This window comes from Lithobates pipiens, unplaced genomic scaffold (genome assembly GCF_037356315.1).
Source record: "Lithobates pipiens isolate NorthernLeopardFrog02 unplaced genomic scaffold, aLitPip1_a1.2 Scaffold_22, whole genome shotgun sequence".
Classification (NCBI taxonomy): Eukaryota; Metazoa; Chordata; class Amphibia; order Anura; family Ranidae; genus Lithobates; species Lithobates pipiens.
This window is the reverse complement of record NW_027507784.1, coordinates 268,771,206-268,796,908: the sequence shown is the minus strand read 5'-3', so window position 1 is coordinate 268,796,908 and position 25,703 is coordinate 268,771,206. Positions and strand designations below refer to the sequence as shown.

The window sequence follows — 25,703 nt, the reverse complement described above, 5'->3', positions numbered from 1 at the left end:
GTCGCCACGGCACCGATACCAATTGTCCGTGATTGGCTATCAGTCATATAATAACGGAGTCACCTGATACGCACCATCATCACATCCTGGGAGTAAACATCCAAGCCTCGTTGTGGCTGTGGTCACATGGCACCCAATACGTTAAAGGACGCACAAGACGCAGAGCGACGATGCCCTCGGCATCGTACTACAATGCGTGCAAACCATGCCCATGCGTTTCAAAAACACAACAGATCAGGTGACCAATCACAGACACAAGTGAACGGCACATCCCACAATAATAAAATTAAATGTAGGCATGCTAAACATCGCTAACTATACAAAACGGTTCATAACAAAGTCCAATAGTGTGTAAAATGGAAAACTAATTAATGACCCTATACTACAGCAAGGGGTGACGAATATAGTAAGACCAATACAATGTACATCACATCGTAATGTTAACATGATTGGATGCGATTTGGAAAAAAAAAAAAGAATAATCATGAAAAAACATAAAATTAGAAAAAAAAGAGAAGAGGGTGGTGGATCATCAGAAATTTGTCAACAGTCTGAACTCTATGCCTTATTGATGAAGGCATTTATGTCCCAATAAATATTCATTCCAAAGGGCAAATATGATTTCAGGTGGTAAATACAGAATGTTTCCAAACGTGATAAGCCCCGTAAGAATCACCTCTCGAATGAGGGACAAATTTGTCTATGATCTGAAATGTGGTTACCTAATGGATTTTTCTTATGATGGTGAAGATAGTGTCTAGGTACACTATGATTAGTATGACCTTTTTTAATGCTGGCAATGTGTTCATTTACCCTCACAGAAAAAGTTCTAATCGTTTGTCCAACATATTGTTTTTTACAGGGGCAAGTTATTAGATAAACGATATATCAAGTGGTAAAATGTTTCAGCTCATATGTTAGAGGTAGTAGAGGACATAAAGGACTCAGACTTCCTTCTGCCACATGCATTGTGTATACACACATTGCATTTACAACAGGGGTAATACCATTTAAGATCATGAAAAAATGAAGCTCTTATTGGAGGGTCAATAACATTTGGGGCAATCTGTTCTGTCAAAGGCTGTGCCCCCCTATACACATCTCAAGCACGATCCGTAAGTACGGGGACCCAGCACTCGATCATTTTTTAAGCACCTTCCAATGACGATTAAAAATATCTTTATTTGTTTATGTTGTACCGAGAATCCAGTCACAAAAGACAACCCAAATCTTGCATTCGTTTAGGTTGTTCCATTATCAATCTACTCCTATCTAACAGACACTTTACTAATTTCCTCATCTATCATCAAAGAGTGGTAGCTTTCTCCACAAACCTAGACTTAAGGGTTAAAGCCTGATGGTGAAAAATTGCATAAGTTCGTACAATTGCGCCCAATACACAATAGTTGGCTACGTGGGACTGATTTCAACCATGAATCATGGTGACAGCTATCCACACAAGATTAGGACATTGCGGTTGCTTCCTGGCTTCTAGTTCGTTTTGCCTATCCCACTGCTGAGATTGTGTGCCTGTACCTTTCCACCATTGGAGATTGTGATCTGGGACATGGGTGTCCATACATGCTCGTTTGACTCACACGTGTGCGTCCACACCCTAAGGTAAGGTAAGGTAAGGTAAGGTAAGGTAAGGTAAGGTAAGGTGTCTCCCTCAGTGGTGGAAGCACAGTCCTGGGTGTTTTTAACAGTATGGAAAAATAACCATCTATGCCTTTGGGATTTATTCGATATTCATGTGGAAGAGTACATTATGACATTCATCATTGATGGACTTTATATTGTGATAATATGCATGGAGGTGGATTCAATTATTCACAAATAATTCACAGATATATTGTTTATATACTTTTTTTTTTTGTTTCTCCTACTTGGTTGGTACTTAATTACTTGATCTCTAAGGTATTGACCTCATGTTACCACATACTAGCACTGGATCTATTGATTAGTGTATGTTATCATCTGACACTTTATTTTGCACAATTGATTGTTGTACGTGTTCACATATTACCCAGTTTATTTCTCGTATTTGCAGCGCTGCGCTTCTTTTCGCATTCTCTGTTCACAATCAGTCTTATTGTTTGGCAGCTTTTACTATGTTATTTATAATTATCTTTTCACTAGTAGTGCAGTAATTTTCTCTTATACCAATTTTATTTTATTATTTTTTTGCACAATATGCTCAGTATGAATTGCCCAGATTTGTGACAGCTTTACTTGGAAGCACAAGTTCTAGGTTTTTATCCCTGATTCCATAAGCCATTCCTCATTTTGTAATGCTGCCAGCTATAAGATAAATCAGTAGCTGAACATTGTAGCATACACAGAAAAAAACAGGTCCACAACTGATTGTTCTAATGAGCCCCCCCCAATTATGTGACCTAATAAGGAACATCTGGTCATAAACATATAGGCAATCTAATGTATCACATGACTATACATTTATTGTGTAATGAAAGAAATAACTAAAAATATGGCACAGCATGATGAACTTTACATAGAAATAAGTATTTACTAAAAAAAAACAAAACACGTTTGGGTTCTGCCAGCAAGAAACTTGATCAGGATTTTTGTAGGTCAGAATTTGTTACCGAGAGTTCAGGTAACCACAAACAGTATACAACAGTGATGGGGAACCTTGGCATCCCAGATGTTTTGGAACTACATTTTCCATGATGCTCAACTAAACTACAGAGTGTATGAGCATCATGGGAAATGTAGTTCCAAAACATCTGGGGTGCCAAGGTTCGCCATCACTGGTCTATAAGAGCATGCAACGCAGAAACGTGGCAGCATTCTAAACAAAGGGGAAAGTTCATTTTTAAGGGTCACTTAAGGTAAAGTAAAACTAAAGGCAAAACTTTTATTTTCGTTTTTGGACAGAGTAGAGAACACCCATTAGGTTTTTATTGCGGTCTGTGTCCCCATTACATCACCCTCTCTATTTGTCCTGTTTGCCATCATCATCGAAAGGGAAAGAAAATCACAAATTGGGTTGTCTCTAGAAAAGTAATAGGCGGAAACATTTTCCAATGGGCACACTGGTTCTGGTGATCCTGGGAGGTGCAAGGGATTCCGTAATGTGAAGGGATCTCCTTACTCCCTGCTTTGGCAATGGAACGGGTAGTAAAGGTAAATCTCCCCAAAATTTTACAGGGGTTAGAACCCTCCCTTGGTCTTTCCAAAATGGAAAAAAATAAGAATAAAAAATAAAATAAAATGTACTTCTAGTTCTACTTCAAGCTTATCAAAATCTTTGGCTCCAAACACATTTGGCCACATACAGTTACAACAGCTAGAGGGGAGAAGAGATTAATCTTTATAATAGGCTTTAGAGGTTAAAATACAGTCACTTTAGAGTGGTTATAAAGTCATGTCTATTATATTCTTTTATCCTCTCTGTTTTAGGAACATATTAAAATACATTGTGTGTGTTTTTTATTATTATAATAAATACTATTATAATTAAATACTTACTTTTCCCAGCTCTGCTGTGTGGTCACATGTCCTCCTCCCTCTGCTCCTTAATCCAAGGAGTGCAGTGGGAGGGGCTGAGATTCCCCTCTGACATATGTAAGCTAGCAGAGGGAGAACATATGACCACACAGCAGCCCTGAGCAAACAAGGTATTTAGCATTATAAACAAAAAAACACCCACAATGTACTTAATATATTCCTGAAACAGTCAGGATAAAAGTAGAACACAGATGTTTCTTTACACTTTACCAAAGGGGAGGAGCAGATACAGCAGAACACAATCTAGTCGGGAGATCGGCTTCACAGTTCCCACACAGACTACAGAAATAACGAGAGGGAGGGGGAGATGCAGACACACTGAATGACAGAGGCACGTCATATGACCAAGCTATCAGGGATCAGCAGCCATGATAAGTGTGGTCAGTACACACAAGAACGTTCAGAATCAACCAGGTTTTGTAGAACATAGAAAGGGACAATTGACATGGAAAAAGCTCTTTGCAATATTTCATGCCCTTGTTTTTTTTTCCTACAAAAATAACAATCATGTTATACTTTCCTGTTCTGTTGCAGTGCATTTGCACAGAGCAGCCTGGATCCTCCTCTTCTCAGGTCCCTCTTCTGTGCTCCTGGCCCCTCCCTCCTGTTCAGTCCCCTCACAGCAAGCAGCTTGCTTTTGGGGGCACCCAAGCTGAGTCACAGCACCCTGTGTCCATTCAGACACGGAGTCCCGACCCCTCTCATCCCTGATTGGCTAGCTGACTTTGATTGACAGCAGTGGCAGCCAAAAGGTGATGCTGCTGTGTCTCAGCCAATCAGGAGGGAGAATCTTGAATGGCCTAGACACTCGTGGACATCACTGGACAGAGAGAGACCTCAGGTAAGTGTTAAGGGGGCTGATACACACAGAAGCCTTTCTATCTAGACTTTACAGCCACTTTAAAAAAAGAGACAGGAGCGCGTTTTTTTTTGTTTTTTTTTTCCCTTTTTTAGGGTTACCACCACAAAATACAATGAAGTCTCTGAAAGTGGTTAAAAACAGAAGCAACAGGCAAATTCTCGGCTCTTCCGTGAGAATGCAGCCTATGCTAATCAAACGCAAGATGGTGTTTCCAAAATACTAGGCTAAGCTACCTAGGTAAAAAGATGTAGTAGATGCGGCTCACGATTAGCAGTGAAGAATACTGACTTTACTGACTTTAGAATTACCAGGTCACTTTGCAGATTATGTAATCATTTATGAGCGTACCTAGACCTACGTTGGAGTTTTTTGGGGTTTTTTTTGTTTTGTTTTTTAACCTAAAGTGAGCTATAAATGGAGTGGGGTGGTGCACTGCAGTAACGCCTAGGTGAAAAAGTAATTCCAATGAAGACCATTTCAATGCTTTGTTTTTGTGACTGGAGGAGTAAATTTACACACATGGTACCATAATTGTCTTTAGATATCATTAAACACACACAAGATGAATAACCGGATAGATATCTTTAAATAAAATTCTATAATTTCAGAAAGAAAGGCTGCCATTCATGACCTTCTTTAGAAACTGTAAAGTTGTCTGGTAGAGAAGGTAGTTACCAATGTAAGATGACTGCACTGATGTCTACCCACCAGAGACTAGAAAGCTAAAGAAGGAGCCCTGTGCCAGGACTGAAGTACATTTATGAAAAGTGGTTCAGCATTTCAAGGTGGCTCTGCCATGAAAGTTCAATGTAACGGACATGTACAAAGTGTAGTAATTTAGTGACTACGCATTTCAGAAGCCCTAACGAGTTTCATATGTCTACCAAAATAAAATCAAGACACATCAGAAACAGTGCTGTTACAGCCAGCAATCGTTACATGAGCAGAGCTAACACACTTCAATGACATTTATTCTTAATTATTGAGGCAGCACAAACAAAAGACCAAAAGCCATGTGCAGCAATAAAATGTTATGATTTCATGGTATCAAAGTGGGCAAAAGGCTACCAAGAGTTACCGCTCTTTACATTATTGATAAAGTCTATGTGTAAATATATAATAAAGAGACTCACTGCACATCAACCTAAAGCAGGCCAAGGTGTGGGCTGTCGGGAGACTCCTGTTTCTTTAAACATTTGCCCATCAACTCTAGGTTAGTAAGGATATGAGGTGTCAGGAGGCTATGTCACGTATTTAAAATTAGGTAATTTGCTGGTGACCCACCAGCTTTGTCAGTGGGGTTGATTTACTAAAGGCTATACAAGTCATTCATTCATTCATTCAAAGGCAAAAAGACTGCATTTTGCAAGGTGCAGTTGAACACTGCAAGTGCGGTTGCTACAGAGCTTAGTAAATGGATGTAAAGCTTCACATTGCAAAGATTACCCAATCACATGCAAGGAGAATTTAAAAAGCTGTATTTTTGCTTGCACAAAATTGTATGATGGAAGTGAGCAGAGCTCCTGATCATTTACTAAACTCTGGAGCAACTGCACTTGCAGAGCGCAACTACACTTTTCGCAAAGTGCAGTCCAGTTGCCTTTAGTAAATCAACCGCAATGACCTAGGGCAAGTATGTAGAACAGGGAAAGTCAGACGTGTTAGCAGTCCATTTCAGCATACTCGTGCCAGGTAAGAGACCCCAAGTATTAAAGTAAGGGGATTAAAGCGGACAGAGGGGCAACCTTTTTTTAAGCAAACAGAAGGATATTGGAGGTGGGTGGGTCATCAATAATGGTCGAAGATGAGAAAATAAATAAGGTTAGATTAGCAAAGCTGCTGTATTTACCTGGATATATCAAACAAGCTAATGTGCTTTAAAACTGCACTCATCCTTTAAAGCCCGACAGTATTAATGTCCCCAATCAAGAGTGCAGATAACGCCATTCCCATTCATTAGCTCCAGTCTGAAGTTCTGTGCCCACAACCTAAACACCTCTAATGACAAACTTTTTTCTCTTGCAAAAGTAGCAAAAATCAATTACTGTGTGTATTTTTATTCCCTTTCCTCTAGGCAAGAGCTCTCTCTTAGTACAGGCGGGAAGAGATAATACAACTCTTAAATTGCACTGCCAATAAGTTATATCACTTTGAAGCAGACAACGATAGGAGAGAATATAGCAGAAATGCTGGACAAAAAGTCAGCATGTCCTGTACTTACATTGCCTTCGCTCCTTTGTCCTCCTTTGTGGGTGATCACTACAACTTCCATCCATTTACGCAGGTGTTGCTGTGAGGACAAAGAGCAATTCTGGAGATTAGGAGAGTTCTTTAAAACTCACTAATGTGAAACCCAATGGCAAGTCTGCCCAAGCTCCTTGCAAAGGTTTAATGAGATTCTCATATATACTATACATTGGAGGTACCATGAATACATCAAATAACTTAAGCGCAGATCCCAAATAAAATAAGTGCAAACATAAGCAGAAAATGTATTGAAAGGCCAAGCTGTCCAAATAGGCATGTTGTTTTGGGGAGTCGATTGTATGTTGTTTTAACTATCATCTTATATGCCCTCCTGGTCTCCAGAGACGAGAGCAGTTCCTTAGAAAACCCAGATCTGCACATTTATTTAAAAAAAAATAGTAAGGATGATGAAGTTTGTCTAGCTGGTATAGTTGTGTACCCATTGGGAGGAGTGTCATAACAGGCAGCTTGGCCTTCTTTTGATTTTTTTTCTTCCCCCCGTAATTAGACGTATTTGTTGAACAATTTATCATATCCAAGAAATGAAAGTCAGTGAGCATTACAGGTAGCAATCCTAATCAAAATCCATGTAAGAAGAAAACACCCCCCCAATCCCCTTACCATCATCTGATCACAAAATTTATCATTGAAGGAGTTAGGGAACAGCCGGGTGACAGAAGTTAAGCGGTTTACAACATTAAGAGTCAAGCTCCGATAGTCTCCGAGCATCATCAGTAGAGGCCTCATGTGGGTATGAATCTGGTCTACCTCTATGGTGGCTCCCTCCAAAAACTGCAATGAAAAAGAAAAAAAAAATTGGTGGAAATGGTCAAAAACTTTTAGTTAATAACATCCATCTTGAAGAGACAATTACCACTAGTTCAAGAAAAATAGATACAACTCCTCATTTCAACTGTCAAGATAATGGAATTCAAGATTCAGGTGGATTCATTTTTATACAGCAATACTATGAAAAGCAGACACATCCTATCCTTTATAGATAATGCTACCCAAGTAATTGGGAAACTGAGTAATTCACCTGCCTAAGACATGAGCAATGCTGTTAGTGAAAGGGTTGTCATTGGCTGGTGTACTTTTTTTTTTTTTTTTCTTTTTTATTTGCCTGTGTCCAATCCTCTTGTAGATGACAATTTTACCAAAAGTTTAAAGACTTGCTGTGTCGTTTGATAAAGAATGAATGTTGATTGCCTAGATTTGCAGATTACGTGGTCCCCACAGACTAAATGTGCAGAAGACTACAGATTAATTTGTTCACCTCTAACCTTGAGCTCCAAACTACACGAGACAACATATGCAATGGACCAGAGTTCCAAAAACACTGCAAGAGCTGCTATTGGGCTTTAGTAAGCTTCAGCGCTACTTGAATAGAATGAAAGTCAACTTTCCCATTAAAATCTGTGATCATCATTCATAAATTGGAACTGAAAACGTTTTAAAACCTTCAGCAAAAAAAGTGTTCAATGCTTGCTGAAAGCTCTGCAAATACTTTTCAAAAGCATGCTGTATACAATGTCTTATAGGCAGGGCAGCTACGTTGTCATACTAAATATATGAAAATATAATTTTAGAAAATGGTGCTAACCTCAGAACACACGAGGAGACTCATAGCATTCATTTTGGTAGCAGCCAGAATTTCCATTGCCAGGTCAAGGAAGTCTCCCATGATTCCATTAGACTTGGTAAAGACCAGGTTGTCATGGATCACAGTTAACGAATGCCTTTCGGCAATTCGGATGCCTTATGAGACATATATGGTGACTTTGATTTGGACTGAATAGGCTGCACTTCCTTCTTCATCTCGTCTTTCCTTTTTGTTCCTTTCCCCCCCTTTTATTCTCCAACTCATACGGTCATTAGGCCAACAATTACGAGGTAAAGTATTTAATAGATATAGGCCTATACTCGGGTGTGGTAGAGCCTGGCTTATGTGGCCACATTAGCAATCTATCAGCATTTTAACCTTTTACCCACCAACCCTATGGCCTTAGGGAAGGATCGTTATTACATTATTGTAGTGTCTTCCCAATACCCTCCCCTCTTTTGTACCATCTTGGGTAGTGTGGTGTGGAATTTTGTTTGCGTTTTCAATACCTTATTATACACTTTTACATTCCAAGTTATGTTCTGGGAACACTGTACTAACTAGAAACTATGTTGTTTCTCCCTTTTGTAAATCGTTGCACTCTGGTATGCGTTAATGGTATACCGTTGAAATTTTGTACTTTGAAACACTTATTAAAAGCTATTGGAAAAGAAAATGATGCTATATGGTTACCCCACTCTTGTTCCCCAGAATTCAAGTACACATTATGTATGAATGTAATGGCGCCCCTGTGTGTATATGACCTTAATATTCCTTAGCGCCACTTTCATGATAAACTCCATAAAGTGATTGTCCAGCACTTTTAAAAGGCATTTCCTAAGCGGACATCCCCTTTAAAAAGCAAAATCTACTTCTTTCAGTCTTCTTACCTTCCTCATACATGCTTCTCCAGCTTCCTGCAGCTCATTGTTTGTAGAGTTCAGGGCTTTGAAGAGAGCTGCAATGATTTTCTCTCTAGACTGCGGCAAGTAGTTGCAAGCTGCTAAGGCATCTGTTCAGACAAGACAGAATCCATTTTTACTTATCATACTATTACTAGAAAAGTTCAGTCCATTTACTTCCAAAGGCCACATAACCCAAAGGAAAGCTATAGACAATGAAAAAAGGATTGGACTTACTTAGAGCGGCAATACGCAATGGAACAAGGGAAGAAAGGCTTTTATAACATGGAAGTTTCATTAGGGTGGCATCTTCTGCTTCACATAGGTTCAGGAGCTGTACCATAGAATAAAAAAAAACACATTTTCAATCAAAAGTAAGGAATTTGTGAAAGGTTGGAGGGCCTGTCACTCATTTTAATTCACAAGTCTTTCACCATACTGTTCGGTCTAGTTTTTCCAAACCTTTTAGCCATACAGAATATGACTGCTACTTCTACCATGTTAAAGAGGAGCTCCAGTCATTTTTGTGTTTATTAAAAATCAACAACTACAAAAACTGTCCCTGCATCCAGTGACATGCTCACCCAAGTCAACCCTTTCCTCTCTCCCTGGCATCTCAACTGTGGGCACCCTGCTGTGACAGCTTGCAGCTTCAAAGCCGGGTGCCCACTGCGCATGTGCGAACCGCACTGCGCATTGTGACTAATCCAGCCATCTTCTGGGACCTGTCACAGGTCCCAGATGATTGCAGGGAAGGAGGGGGAGAGGCGTATTTCTGGTCAGATTGCCTAGGGCAGTGATGGCGAACCTTGGCACCCCAGATGTTTTGGAACTACATTTCCCATGATGCTCTGGCACTCTGCAGTGTAGTGGAGCATCATGGGAAATGTAGTTGCAAAACATCTGGGGTGCCAAGGTTCGCCATCACTGGCCTAGGGTCCCCTGCCAGGACTCCTGGCCTCTCCCTCCTACCAGGAGCCCCCAGAGTAAGAAGCTTGCAATGGAGACTCCCTAGCCATGGCTCTGCATGTCCATTCAAACACAAAGCCAAGACTTGGCCCTGCCCCTCTCTCCCCTTATTGGCTCACTGGCTGCGATTGACTGCTGTCTCGGCTAAAATCAGGAGGGAAAGTCCCCAGAGAGCCAAGGATCTCCTGCACATCACTGGAGGAAGATCGGGCTCAGGTAAATATTGGGGGGGGGGGGGCTGCTACACAGAGAAGTTTTTTTTTTTTTTTACCTTCATGTATAAAATGCATGAAGGTAGAAAAAAAATATAAAAATAAAAAAAAAACCTTCAACCTTAACAACCACTTTAAGTGCCCTGGGAACAGAAAGGGCAGTGTGAATGTTCTAAATTACACTAAAACCGTCACAACTGAAAAAATAGTTCCCATTATCCTCTTCCTCTGTAGCACACAGTCTGCTTGGGTGTAACAGGTTTACTTAATTTACTGATACACAAATACAAACTAGAAAAGGAGCCTCTGATATTTTTTTAAATGATATACAGCATACTATAAAATGATTTGAAAGGGAAGGTATATTGATTGCAAAGTTTTCCAAGGTACAGGAGTAAAAATTATTACATACTTCTCCTGGGGATCAAAGGAGTGCACCTAGTTTTACACTCCTGTGACCCACTTTCAGCCGACAGCAGGCTAAAGTCGGCAATCAGCTGATATCACTCAGCTGGACTAGGCATTGGATTAATCCAGCCTTTAAAAGTCAAGATCCTGGACCATCAGCTGGCTCAGCATCTCAGCAAGCTGCTAGGAGACTAAGCCAGCCCCTCCCACCTCCCGGCTGACAGCCACCGGCTCTATACTCACTAAAGATCGAGAACCGAGTGATCAGCAGTCTTTGATCTCTCAGTTCTTGGGCTTAGAAGCAGCAGGAGACAAACGCAGCATCAGACCAAATGCTGTATCCACCTAGGTGAGTGAGTATTATTGTTTAATTCAATTCCTACACTTCCCTTTTAAGTTGGAAATCCATTGCCACATTAAACAAATCAATTTAAAAGTGTCCATCTATCCAGACAAGTGAAAAGCTGCTTGAACACATTCTCTTTATAGATTTATGCACTTATTTCTTTTACCGCATTCTGTATTTGAGTCTGTGGTTGTTTTTATTGTGTTAGAAAAAGTTACGGGGGGGCATATGATGTCAGTCTCTGCCTGGAACAAATTCTCATTACCATTAATGTACATGTGTGGCTCATTCACTGACTGGGAATCTACATGAAAGCACTTCCTATTTGGCCTTATCCTGTCAATCACAGGACATAAAAAGTGTAAGGGGGCTAAGTGACACCGTGTGTTGCATGATGTCGCTGGGGGTAGCTGGCCGTATCAATTGCTTGATAACCGATAAGACAGAATATCCAGACATAGCCCTATACCAGTGATGGCGAACCTTGACACCCCAGATGTTTTGGAACTACATTTCCCCATGATGCTCCACTACACTTCAGCGTGGATGAGCATCATGGGAAATGTAGTTCCAAAACATCTGGAGTGCCAAGGTTGCCCATCACTGCCCTATATATTTAGACCCCTTTCACACTGAGGAGTTTTGCAGGCATGTTAGCACTAGAAATGGCACCTGAAAACAAGCCTCCCATTTATTTCAGTGTGACTTTTCAGATTGGTGCAGTGCGATTGCGGGACATTAGGTAAAAGTCCTGCAAGCAGCATCTTTGGGGTGGTTTGGAAGCGCTTAAAAGCACCACTAAAACTAGTCGCTTTAGCTCTAAAGCGACCCCAGTGTGAAAGGGGTCTTGTCAAAGCATGTGTGGTTTATGGATGTTTAGTGTTCATCAAGAACTTCCTGGGGCAAATTTCCACTTTAAACTGCCTGCTCCTGAATAAATGTATACTTTTACATAAACACTAGGGTAATATATAATGAATGTATCTGGGATTTGGGCATTTTCATTATCAGAGCTTTTCAAAACAAAAACTTCCTGTATTGCCAGCTGAAGAAAAAGAAAGGGGCAGCCACTCCAGGTGAGTATGATAGCTTAATGAAGTCGGCGTCTGGGTTAGCCCCGGCTCGCCTCCGTGATATTGGATTCCAAAGAAAATCAGCTGCATAACATGGCCAGTCCAAGAATTTTATTTTATTTTATTTAAAGCGTTTCACACAAACGTTGTGCCTATTCATAGCCTTATAATAGAATAGGCACAAAGTTTGTGTAAAATGTGTCAAGCCGATCTAGCCTGTGTCCTGGTGGTGGCTATTCCTTGTATACAGTTTACACAATCAAATTCTGGCCATGGTGTGCAGCGGATTTTCTTTGGTATTCCTGCATTGCCACTTAGCAACAAAAATTTCATATTTTCTCAGTGTAGATATGAATCCTGAATGCTTTGAGGCAACACTAATGTTTTCTGTGTTATAAATGAGGTCTACTGCATCTTTTTAGTCAGTTTACTATTATACTGGGAATAAGATACCTCAGAGTAAAAAACTTTATGTTCAACAACATTGAGATCCATAGTGAAGAGTCTTGGCTGCAGGGTGGTACAGAAAGTATTGCCTTCCATTAGCCCAATCTGAGCATTTGCAGGTTGATGTCGCAGTAGATGCTTCTTTGGAGGGACCATATCCTGCAGGACCTATAGAACAAGCAATAATCTGAATCAAAGTGCTAAAATATCAACTGGAGAAATTAATTCATAAAAAACTTATTCTCTCAAAATGTTTCACCCTGTGAGCACCAGATGACAAGCATTATACAATAGGGCTCAAACAACTAATTGATTAATCGACACCTAATCGATTATGAAATTAATCGGTTACCATTTTCATAATCGATTAATCGGCCAGTAACAAAATGGGGTTAAAGTTAATGAGTGATGATATTTACTAGATTGACCCTTTAATAGTATACAGTGGTGTGAAAAAGTGTTTGCCCCTTCCTCATTTCCTGTTCCTTTGCATGTTTGTCACACTTAAGTGTTTCGGAAACATCAAACCAATTTAAACAATAGTCAAGGACAACACAAGTAAACACAAAATGCAATTTGTAAATGAAGGTGTTTATTATTAAAGGTGAAAAAAAATCCAAACCATCATGGCCCTGTGTGAAAAAGTGATTGCCCCCCTTGTTAAAACATACTATAACTGTGGTTGTCCACACCTGAGTTCAATTTCTCTAGCCACACCCAGGCCTGATTATTGCCACACCTGTTCACAATCAAGGCATCACTTAAATAGGAGCTGCTTGACACAGTAAGGTCCACCAGAAGATCCTTAAAAGCTACACATCATGCCGAGACCCAAAGAAATTCAGGAACAATTGAGAAAGAAAGTAATTGAGATCTAGCAGTCTGGATAGGGTTATAAAGCCATTTCCAAAGCTTTGGGAAACCAGCGAACCACAGTGAGAGCCATTATCCACAAATGGCGAAGACATGGAACAGTGGTGAACCTTCCCAGGAGTGGCCGGCCGCCCAAAATTACCCCAAGAGCGCAGCGACGACTCATCCAAGAGGTCACAAAAGACCCCACAACAACATCCAAGGAACTGCAGGCCTCACTTGCCTCAGTTAAGGTCAGCGTTCATGCCTCCACCATCAGGAAAAGACTGGGCAAAAATGGCCTGCATGGCAGAGTTCCAAGGAGAAAACCACTGCTGAGCAAAAAGAACATCAAAGCTCGTCTCAATTTCTCCACAACACATCTTGATGATCCCCAAGACTTTTGGGACAACATTCTGTGGACCGATGAGACAAAAGTGGAACTCTTTGGAAGGTGTGTGTCCAAGTATATCTGGCGTAGAAGGAACACTGCATTTCATAAAAAGAACATTATACCAACAGTAAAATATGGTGGTGGTAGTGTGATGGTCTGGGGCTGTTTTGCTGCTTCAGGACCCGGAAGACTTGCCGTGATAAAAGGAACTATGAATTCTGCTGTCTACCAAGAGATCCTGAAGGAGAATGTCCGACCATCTGTTCGTGTACTCAAGCTGAAACGAACTTGGGTTCTGCAGCAGGACAATGATCCTAAACACACCAGCAAGTCCACCACCGAATGGCTGAAGAAAAACAAAATGAAGACTTTGGAGTGGCCTAGCCAAAGTCCTGACCTGAATCCTATTGAGATGTTGTGGTATGACCTTAAAAAGGCCGTTCATGCTCGAAAACCCTCTAATGTAACTGAATTAGGACAATTCTGCAAAGATGAGTGGGCCAAAATTCCTCCAGGACGCTGTAAAAGCCTCATTGCACGTTATCGCAAACGCTTGGTTGCAGTTGTTGCTGCTAAGGGTGGCCCAACCAGTTATTAGGTTTAGGGGGCAATCACTTTTTCACACAGGGCCATGATGGTTTGGATTTTTTTTCACCATTAATAATAAACACCTTCATTTACAAATTGCATTTTGTGTTCACTTGTGTTGTCCTTGACTATTGTTTAAATTGGTTTTATGTTCCCGAAACACTTAAGTGTGACAAACATGCAAAGGAACAGGAAATGAGGAAGGGGGCAAACACTTTTTCACACCACTGTATCTCTCTTCTAATAGTATATACTCTATATCATTCCTCAAATAGTATATACACTATATCATTCCTCAAATAGTATATACAGTACATCTCTCCACACATAGTATATACAGTATATATCCCCTCTATTAGTATATACACATTATATCTTTCCTCTAATAGTATATAGCCTCTAATAGTATATACAGTATATCTATTCTAATAGTATATATCCCCTCTAATATATAGAGTATACCTCTTCTAATTGAGACAGTATATTCAGTATACCTCTTCTAATAGTAAAGGTATATACAGTACATCTCTCCTCTAATAGTATATACAGTATATATCACCTCTAATATATACAGTATATCTCTTCTGTCTGTTATTCTCAGAGCGGATTAGATATTTTGCTCCCTAACCATATAGTTGGTTATTTATATTTACCACTGCATAGAGATATTTAAGAATAAATTGCCTTTTTTTAAACTTATAACTAAACTAAATTTAACTATATTCTACAAAATTCTAAATACTAAAATCTACACCACACTTTTTTTTTTTTTTTTTTAAGGTCATTAACCGATTAATCGAAAACAATAAAAATCGGCCAACGAATCGATTATGAAAATAATCGTTAGTTGCAGCCCTATTATACAACAACCAAAAGAGCCGTTAGTAACACATTACAGCTATATTTTAAAGTTTCTGAAGTGTATTACACCTAAACACATAACTGAGATACCTTTTTGGTCCTGAGCATAGGCATTACACAGCCAAGACTATACTGAAGGAAACTATACACTTAGGTAAAACTGAACCTGTGCAAGAGGTTTACTTTAAAGTCTTACTAAACCCACAACAGTGAAATCAGTCTGTATATGCAGTAAAGCCTGCTTGTTATACTCACTGTGGAATCAAAGGGGGTTATCCTGCGCAGTGTAAAAAGGCTGCTTGATCTTGTATGCACAGATCCTCCCCTTCTTCCACTGACTCCAGAACATGTCCAGATAAGACAGAGCCTTTGGAGTCAGGCTGCACATGCTCAGTTTGGTGTGTATTAAGAGATTTTTTTTTTTTTTTTTTTTTATTGGGAATGCATGTGATCAGCACAAGGCCAATCAGCACTGTCCGGACAGCTGGTCAAGAGCCCTGCAGCCTCATTGCACAGCTCAGTGCAATATGAAAAATCCTCCTACAAGCCTCACCGCACCTCACCTCATAGCAGTTTATATTTACTAAAAATAATTGCATCTCTGTGTTCTGTAGGGGACTAGGTATAGTGAATGTAGGGTCCTGGGTTTAGTAACACTTGAAAATGTTAGGTCTAAAAGGCAGAAGGTATTTTTTATCTTAAAACATAAGGAGGACATGCAGCGCCAGATCTAAGTGCAGCATTAAGTAAATATATTTTAATAAGAGGTAATACAAAAAGAGCCTGCTTTTACTCTGTAGTAAGTGCATTACCTCTTATTAGAATATATTTACTTAATGCTGCACTTAGATCTGGCGCTGCTTGTCCTTCTTATGTTTTTTACCAGGGGTTCTACCCTCCAGCACGCTGCCTTCTTAGTACCAGCTACATATCCCCTGCGGTAAACCACCCAGGCTACAGACCCTCCACAAACATATCCCTATTAGAAGTCCTCCTTTACCAGTTTCAAACGTACTATTGACTCTCTGATCTTCCACCCCCTGGATTTTTGGACTATACGTTCAGATCACATACACATTTTTTTTTCCTTACCCCACGGATGACAATCATATCTGGTCATAATACCTTAGGCGCAACAATTGTGTGTTCTTCATTTTTATCTTACTGCATTCTATACATTAAGATAAAAAAAAAAAAAAAAAAAACACCTCAGTGTGCAGCAGCCCACAAGCTTAAGCACAAGTTTGCAACTTTGACATGTGTTAGTAAAACTGTACATGTCACAACTACTTTATCTTGGATTATAACCTGCTTTTTCCAGGACAAAATTGGGCTTTCTTTTTGGGGGTAAATGGTAACAGATATCTCCTGATTTTTTTTTTAATTATCAAAGAAGTAAAAAATTGTTTTTATTTTAAATTTAGCTATAGATTTCTTGCATTACCATACTCTACCCACGAACCCAAAATAAATTCTCCTGCTCATCGCAGTAATAGCACATGTGTGTGTTAGTTGTTGTTTGTACCCGTAATAGGGTGCACATTTTGTTTTTTTGTTTTTTTTCCTGCTTAAAAACCACACTGACACCGATACCAAGTTAAAAAAGGATTCTTTTCAAAAAAAATTCTACCCAAAATATGCCGATTGCGACTTTTGACCTTGGCCTTAACACAAACCCTTGATCTAGTTAATTTTTTTTTATTTTTAATAAAAATAAAAAAATTACACACTTGTTTGTTTATATCTTCCTCCCCCTTCAGAAGAGGACATAAACAGAGGGGCAGGCTCACAATAACTCATCAATATAATAGCCAAAGGCTACCACAGCGATGAGCTGACCCAGAACTGGGTGTCCCAATCGTTGGCGAGAGCCCAGTCTCTGTGCTGGGAGTGCGCTATATATATGGCGGCCCACAGATAAACAGGGAGGCACATTGGTGTAGTGGGTAGCACTCTCGCCTAGCAGTAAAAGGGTCGCTGGTTAGAATGCCAACCATGACCCGACCTGCCTGGAGTTTGCATGTTCTCCCGGTGCCTGCGTGGGTTTCTTCCGGGTACTCCAGTTTCCTCCCACCAAAGACATGCAGGTAGGTTAATTGGTTTCGGTCCAAAATTGGCTCTAGTATATAAATGGGGACATTGGATTGTGGGCTCCTTGAGGGTAGAGACTGATGTGAGTGTGCAATGTACAGGGATAGGGACAATTGTAGACCCTCAGGTTGAACTGGATGGACTGGTGTTTTTATTCAACCTTACTAACTATGTAACCCACGCCAATGAGGCCGTATATATGTGTATGGTCGGCGGGAAGGGGTTAAAGTGGTAGTAAACTCTCTTTATGCATTTTTACCCATAGGTAAGCTTACCAGTAGGGAAAATGAATATCTCCTAAACGTGTACCATTTAGCAGATATTATAGTGAGCAGCAGCCGCTGACATCACCAGCACATGTACTCTATAGGAATAGTATACTGCCATTCCTTCAGAGCTGTGTGTCCTGCATGTGCAGGAGTGACGTCATTATGGCTCAGCCACTCAAGCCGCAAACCTGGAAAGAAGACCAAGTGAAGAAGGAAGCTTTGGCAGCGGAGACAGCACGCCGCTGGATCATTTTGTTTCCAGCCAAGTCTAGTATACTAGCACATGATATTTCCTTGCAGAAAAAAAAAAGTTTCTAACATGAGTTTACTACCGCTTTAAGTACAGTTCATGTTTGGAGATTATTAGGGAAACAGGCAAACCTGTTTCGCTTTCCTGAATGGGCAAAATACATGTTTGCGCCAAGCCTCCTTTTATCCAAGCACGCAATGGCATGAAGGAGGAGGATGACCATGAAGCATTCTTTAATGCCTAAGGGAAGTAAAGGTGTTCCAAAACAAAAATGATCCAATACAATCAACTGTACAAAAAAAAAAAGACAGCTTTGTCTGATTCAGCTCCATGATAAAGCTTCTGACTGTAGCAGTCACCATTGAATGACAATTCAGTTCAATTCTATAGAGCCATGGGCAGAAACCCTTGCCTGGGGGAGTACTGATGGCAACACCAATATTGCAGTACCTAGTTATTAAGTATAAGCCCAGGCAAAAAAAAAAAAAAAAAAAAAAAAGAGCTACCACTGGATTCAGCGATAATAAAAATCTCAGTTTAGGGTTCCCAACAACTTCATACCTCTTTGTGGGGTTCCATAATCATAGTGACCCCTTTGCCAGTGACTTGTGCCAGGACCTGCAGAGAGTGCATCGCTTGCTTCCTGACGGTAGGGTTTGGTGAGGTCACTTCCCGCACAAGATCATGCGTCACCAGATGGAAGGACTTTTCCTGGGCATTTGTGATCTCTTCCATTTTCTCCTCATCCTTCAATGGAGTTGCGCATCGAATTAAAAGCTGCTCTAGAGTAGTCTTTGCCATGGCAACAGCTCCATTAGAAACCTGGGACATGGCATGTATAGGAATTTTAGAACAAAAAAAGATTCATGCTGTACATTCTAAACTGATTATTCAATGTTGAGTTCACAGATTTCAGAATTTTATGCTTTCTTAATTTTAATGTTTTAAAAAATTTAAGTAGCTCTATTTCGATTCAAAGGCGACATCACATTTTTTTTTTTTTGCTTAGATTTCACCGGGGTTACGCAAGGTAATCAATCATTCTACACAAAAGTGCTGCTTTGTGGCATTCTTTGAAAAAGAATAAAGCCCCCCAAATGTTTCCTTAGAAATCATATCAATGTAATAAAAGAAACAAACAGCAACACAAAAAAAGAGAATAAAACACGTCCCTGAATACAGTGTGAACAAAAGCTATACAAATAAAAAAAAAAAAACAATTCTAAAGGCTCAATTTTTCCAAGCTTTTCAATGGCTGCTGTGCAGGGTACTGCTTCTCTGTATGTCATCAACATGCCGAATAATTACATGACTATCAAAACTGGAAGGGTGCCAACGACAAACATGTACTGATGTATGTATAGAAGAAATACCTCTCCAGTCAAGTCCATCATGACAAAGAGAAGGGCTTTAAGGAATGTTTGTTGATTCTGAAGCACCCAAATCAGGGGAAGGCGTTCCATCAGAAACTTAATGGAGACTACACCACCAAGCTTGGCATACCAAGCCTGCTCATAGCAGCAGGCACATAGACGTTCCACGATATAAGAAAACAAAGGCAATTGGCACGCCTGCAAGAAAGAAAAGAAAAGAGCAAAACATTTCACTATCAGTAACAATAAACCATTTACAACAAAGTTGCCCAATGTCCTTTAACAGATATACTGCGGCAGAACGGCACGGCTGGGCGAAACGTTATATAACGTAGCTTCGCCCTGTGGCTCCCCGAGCTGATGCGACTGCCCGGCGGTCTCTATCACCGCTGGGCTCCTGTGATTGCTCGGGGCACACGTAGAACCCGGAACTGTGCGTGTAAACACACAGTTTCCAGTTCTCTGAGCAGAGAACTGACAGATCATTTGTCCATACAGAGTATGAACAGACAAAAACTGTTAGCTTTCCTGCACAGTCCCCCTTCAGTTAGAACACAAACTAGGACACACATTAACCTCTTCACTGCCCCCTCGTCTTAACCCCTTCACTAAACGAAAACACAAAAAACGACAAACTCCACTTTAAAAGTATATGTGAACCCTCACCTTGTATAACAATTTAAAATATAAATGAAAAGCAAAACATTTCTGTATAAACAAACATTATAAATACTTTTTTTTATAATTGATCACATGACCTCAGTTCTCAGCTACATAAAGAGCTTAGAGTGCTGGGGGAGGAGAAGCAGCAGTACACTAATCTTGCCAATGAACAGCTGTGCAGGGGGGTGTGGGTGCACAAGCCTGATCATTAGAAGACAGGCAGGCTGTTCTCCCAGCACAGCCAGAATACTGAGCCCTCATGCCTAGCGTGGTCAGTTTGAAATAGAAAAGCAGGGGGACTGGTGGGATCACCAGGTATTTCACACCAAGGTAAGCAATGCAAAGACAGAAGGATACTTTATCACAAGTACATGGTACAACAGGCACATATTATTTAAAGTAGAGCTTTAATGTCCCACAAATACCTTTTGAGCCGCCTGCCAGTGAAATCCACCTTATACAGATCCCTGCGATGGTTTGGAAATGCTGTATTGCATCTGAATTTATTAGCAGAGTTGCCACTCTCATATACACTGTGGCCGCTCGCTCTACAGTGGGATAAAAATATTAGGGGTGCACCGAATGGGTTTTTTGGTGCCGAAACCGATACCGAAAATGAAAAATGCACTAGGCCGAAAACCAAAACCGATACCGAAACAGCAACGATACCGAAAATTACTGTTTTTAAAAAATATTTTCATACAGCAGATGGTCAGACTGCGGGCATGGTACAGGAGATGGTCAGACTGCGTGCATGGTACAGGAGATGGTCAGAGACTGCGTGCATGGTACAGGAGATGGTCAGAGACTGCGTGCATGGTACAGGAGATGGTCAGAGACTGCGTGCATGGTACAGGAGATGGTCAGAGACTGCGTGCATGGTACAGGAGATGGTCAGAGACTGCGTGCATGGTACAGGAGATGGTCAGAGACTGCGTGCATGGTACAGGAGATGGTCAGAGACTGCAGGCATGGTACAGGAGATGGTCAGAGACTGCAGGCATGGTACAGGAGATGGTCAGAGACTGCAGGCATGGTACAGGAGATGGTCAGAGACTGCAGGCATGGTACAGGAGATGGTCAGAGACTGCAGGCATGGTACAGGAGATGGTCAGAGACTGCAGGCATGGTACAGGAGATGGTCAGAGACTGCAGGCATGGTACAGGAGATGGTCAGAGACTGCAGGCATGGTACAGGAGATGGTCAGAGACTGCAGGCATGGTACAGGAGATGGTCAGAGACTGCAGGCATGGTACAGGAGATGGTCAGAGACTGCAGGCATGGTACAGGAGGAGATGGTCAGAGACTGCAGGCATGGTACAGGAGATGGTCAGAGACTGCAGGCATGGTACAGGAGATGGTCAGAGACTGCAGGCATGGTACAGGAGATGGTCAGAGACTGCAGGCATGGTACAGGAGATGGTCAGAGACTGCAGGCATGGTACAGGAGATGGTCAGAGACTGCAGGCATGGTACAGGAGATCAAAGCAGCCTCACCAGTTCCCCTCAGATGCAGCCTGCCTGATAAAAATACATGCACAGTGTTTTCCATGTATTCCAATGGCTTTAGTTCACACCATGCAGTCAGTTTCCGGTGCGGAAACTGACTGCATGGTGTGAACTAGAGCCATTGGAATACATGGAAAACACTGTGCATGCATTTTGTGCAAAAAAATAAAAAAATAAAAAAAAAAAGCACACGGAACTGCATCTGATGTGAACTGGCCCCAAGCAAGCTACCTGGTTCCGTTCCAACAGACTTCTATTGGGAATGCTCATATCGTTACCTCTACTAGCAATAACTTAACCCTTCCCCATTCTATCACATGGCGATAAAAACCTAGCTGGGTCAAAATCAAGATTATTATTTTTTTTATATGGCCAATAAAGGGAGTACAGCCTTTGTCCTGTGACCTGGTTTATATAGCATGGCTACATTCACACAAGTGGCCAGAGGTGGATAGTTTCAGACTTGTACTTTATTTTTATTTTTATTTTTTTGGGCCAGTTTGATATATGCAGTAAGCAGCATGTTGCATCAAGTACCAATGTGGTCTCTTTAATCAATTTGATTACCGGTAGTTCTATTATTTTGTCCTAAAAAGGGATGATTAAGGCACACTGCCACCAAATATGTATTAAGGATTCAATCTAACACATGCATCTCCTCTTACCCATGCCTGGATCAGAGTGGTGATCTCCCGTGTGTCACGGAGCTGTGCATTGAATTGCCTGGGCGGCTGCAGTAACAATGTCCCGCCTCCTGTAATCACGTCACGCTGATTCAATGTCCCGCCATTGGATCAGTGTACCGTCTGTCACAGGAGGCGTGACATTGTTACTGCAGCCGCCCAGGCAATTCAATGCACAGCTCCGTGACACACGGAGATCACCACACTGTCGGGCGGGAGGAAAGGAGGAGGGAGGAAAGGAGGAGGGAGGACGGAGGAGGGAGGACGGAGGAGGGAGGACGGAGGAGGGAGGACGGAGGAGGGAGGACGGAGGAGGGAGGACGGAGGACTGGGGACGAGCCAGGAAAACACCTGTGCAATGGGCGGCACCAGGGGGCGGAGCCCCACACAGACCACGCCCCCATTTTTGGCCCCATTATCGGCAAGATTTTCCTTTCGGCAATTTGCTGAAAACACAATTTTCGGCCGATATGTTTCGGCGGCCGAAATTTCGGTGCATCCCTACAAAATATGGCTGTGGGAGGTACAGCTTTCGGCATTGTTACTGCCAATTTACAAGCAGAAAATAAGGAGGATTTGGTTCAGGAAAGGTAAAAGGAAGTTTTGTGTTTACTTTAGGAGGCTTGTGCATAACATGGTAAGTGGATATAGTACTTGCTTGGCCTGTCATACAGGAACCTCTCGTGTTTTAAAGCAAACCTTGCCATAAGATAGAGTGGTCTACTTATCTAGTTATACCTCCTCACCCTCTCAAAATTCTGCAAAAACAAAACAAAAAAAAAAGCACAAACTTACAGTTAAGCAATACAATCATGTCCTCCCTACTACCCCAGGGATGGAGCAGCAAAGGATTGATGAGATCACCTTTCTGCTCTCCCCTGTTCATTGTCAGCACATGTGAATGTAGGACACTTGACTGACCCCTCATGCTGATCCACACACTACCAGTCTAGGTACTGCTGTACAGGGATAGCAAAAAGTGGATAACAAGTCAATTCAAAGTACTTACCACTAGTTAGATAAAATGTAACTGGAGTTCAGCTTTTTTAAAAAGCAAACCGTATATAAAAAGGACAAAACGAAGCATGCTTACCCTTTCTTTGGATCCCAAGATAATGCTGGCAACATCAAATATCACAGCCAGGGCCACCTCCCCTATCTTGCACAGTTCCTTTTCCTCATAGGCCATGCAAATTGCAATGGCATCTATCAGCACAAGGGGGTCCATGCCTTTTGAGCCATTTTCCTCGCTGTGAAACATAGCAGTGCTGGGCTGGCTGCCAACTTGGTAGCACTGCAAGAGGAATGGACCTAGAAAAGGATAAAAATACAACAAAGCTCAGGATTACATGAAGCCCAACTTAGGTCTCACACCTTCAAATGTCTTTAAAGGCACGACAATTACTTATTCTATGGTCCTGAAAAACAAACTATGGGAAAGGCAAGTCCTTCGATTTTCTATACATAAAAGGTCCTCTACAAAACATTCTTTTTGGTTTTCAAAGTGGAAAAAAAAAAAAAAAAAAACTATTTTAATTTATTACAGGTACTTTTATAGCGCCGTCACTTTACTCATATACTGTTTTTGCTACACCAGGTATTTAAAAAAATAAAAACACAGATGCACATTTTTGCCAAATATGTGCACTTACATATTTTTTTTTTTTTAAATGGCCGCATTCTTATTTACAATGGCACAGAAATCCTTTTTTTCATTATGTAGTGATCTATGATTTTCTAAAACGTCTTAAAATTTTTCTAAGATTTTTTTTTTTTTTTTTAAGATCTATGACAAAACTACCCCTGAGGACGTGCGGACGTCGCACTGCCATTTACAGTTCAGTGGCCATTTTACTTATTTCTTGCAGCACTTCAAATTATATAGGGAAGTCACCAATTGGAATCATGGAGACCTAGTGGATCTTTCATTAATATGAGGATTGTGACACACGCATATAATGTAATTTCTGGTGAGTGCATATATGGTGGCGGAGATATAGCACCAGTTGATCTTCACGTGGCAGATTTTGAAGATCCCTCACAGGACTAATGTTAATAAACATGATTAACTCAAATGGGTGGTGGATAAGTGGCATCCCTTTTTCACACTGGACTTTTTGATCTTTAGAGGATCATCAGCAGTTACATTTCCCCTTTTTTATAGGTCTTAAAGCGGGGCTCCACTGCCTAAAACTTTATTTTTTTGGTACAATGACATAGATGTTATGTAAAATTATAACTCAACTTGTTCCCATTTTTTGTGTTTAAGATGTCAGTTTTCGCTTTAAAAATGTACTTTTAAATCTTCTTATAGTTGGCTCTCATCTTGCCTGTGGGCATGTAAAGCCCACAGGCATCCTCTTCCGGGATACAGTGCCGCTGATCGACCAGCATGCACTGAGCGTTGTATTCCCGAATGCGCAGTAATTTTCATTAGAAGCACCGTCAACAGCTCAGGTTGTCATCGTCGGAAGTCCCGCCCCGTTGTGATGGCAACAGAGCAGAGCCAGGCCGCCGCACTGACTCCTGGGAACAATGACAAGCTCCCAGGAGCCAGTGCAGCTCTAAGGAAATGACGAAATAGCCGCAATATTCACGCCCATATCCGAAGACTACGCATACAGGAAACACAGAAGATTATAATCACAACTAAGTTACAGTGGCAAAATAAAAAAATAAAAAGTTCAGTTTTTACATTATGACATGAAGTTAATTATATAGGTCTAATGTGTTAAAATCGGATGGAGCTCCGCTTTAACAGTTTATCAGTCTTGCATTAGATTTTCTTCAGACTTTTGCTGGGAGTCACTGATCACACTTTAGAGCTGCACGTTGTTCTAATGCTGGATTTATAGTATGTATATATGCCTGTCTGAGCATTCATAACTAAGGGGACAGCGAGCTGAAGTTACACTCTGCAGAGTTCAGTGAGGAGAGCTCAGAAAGCTGATTGGAGGGAAGGGACACTTCCCCCTTCACACAGCGACAGAAAGCAGAACGTCAGGTCTTTTTTTATATATTAAATCTTCTGCCCTTTTTGTTTTAACTTTGGATAGTAAAACATTTTTCTGCCAGTAAATAACTTATACAGCCCACTTCCTGTTTGTCTACCCATTAGTTTAGGCTTATAAAATCTCTCTCGATGAGACATAAGAGCTGCAGAGCTGGGGGTGTGCCTCGGTGTGTCTGTATAAATCCAGGAAGTGAACAGGGAGCAGTTTCAGCTGCCCACAGTTAAAATGGCTGCAGCCAGACTCACAGTACATATAAAAATATACAAAGTGGTTGGAAGAAGCTTCAGAACGGCAAAGATGTTTTTATTACAAATGATGTGAGCAGACTGCAGTGCCTCTTTAAGCAAGCTGTGTGTGTTGGAGCTCCCTCCACTGTCACCTTTTTTTCTCTTGGTGTCAGGAAAACGTGTCAGAAGTAATTCATGCAGATATCAGAGGAAAGAGGCAACAGACAGAAATGACACTTAGTGCTCTTAATTGCGAAAAACACACACACACACACACACTATAGAGCAGCCTTTCTCAACCTTTTCAACACAGAGGAACCCTTGAAAT

At 41.0% G+C, this 25,703-nt stretch overlaps 1 protein-coding gene across 3 annotated transcripts in view; it reads right to left on the bottom strand.

The window, feature by feature from the left end:
* The window catches only part of TRRAP (transformation/transcription domain associated protein), a 252,953-nt gene that overhangs the window by 161,031 nt on the left and 66,219 nt on the right, over nt 1–25,703 (bottom strand). For all 3 annotated transcript variants that reach the window (XM_077449049.1, XM_077449048.1, XM_077449050.1), the window contains exons 24-31: nt 23,228–23,445; nt 19,279–19,476; nt 18,467–18,727; nt 12,607–12,768; nt 9,383–9,479; nt 9,134–9,255; nt 7,262–7,432; nt 6,615–6,683 (exon numbers count right to left, since the gene is read on the bottom strand). In XM_077449049.1, the coding sequence (XP_077305175.1) occupies nt 6,615–6,683; nt 7,262–7,432; nt 9,134–9,255; nt 9,383–9,479; nt 12,607–12,768; nt 18,467–18,727; nt 19,279–19,476; nt 23,228–23,445 (1,298 nt within the window). The remainder of the gene's footprint in view (nt 1–6,614; nt 6,684–7,261; nt 7,433–9,133; nt 9,256–9,382; nt 9,480–12,606; nt 12,769–18,466; nt 18,728–19,278; nt 19,477–23,227; nt 23,446–25,703) is intronic.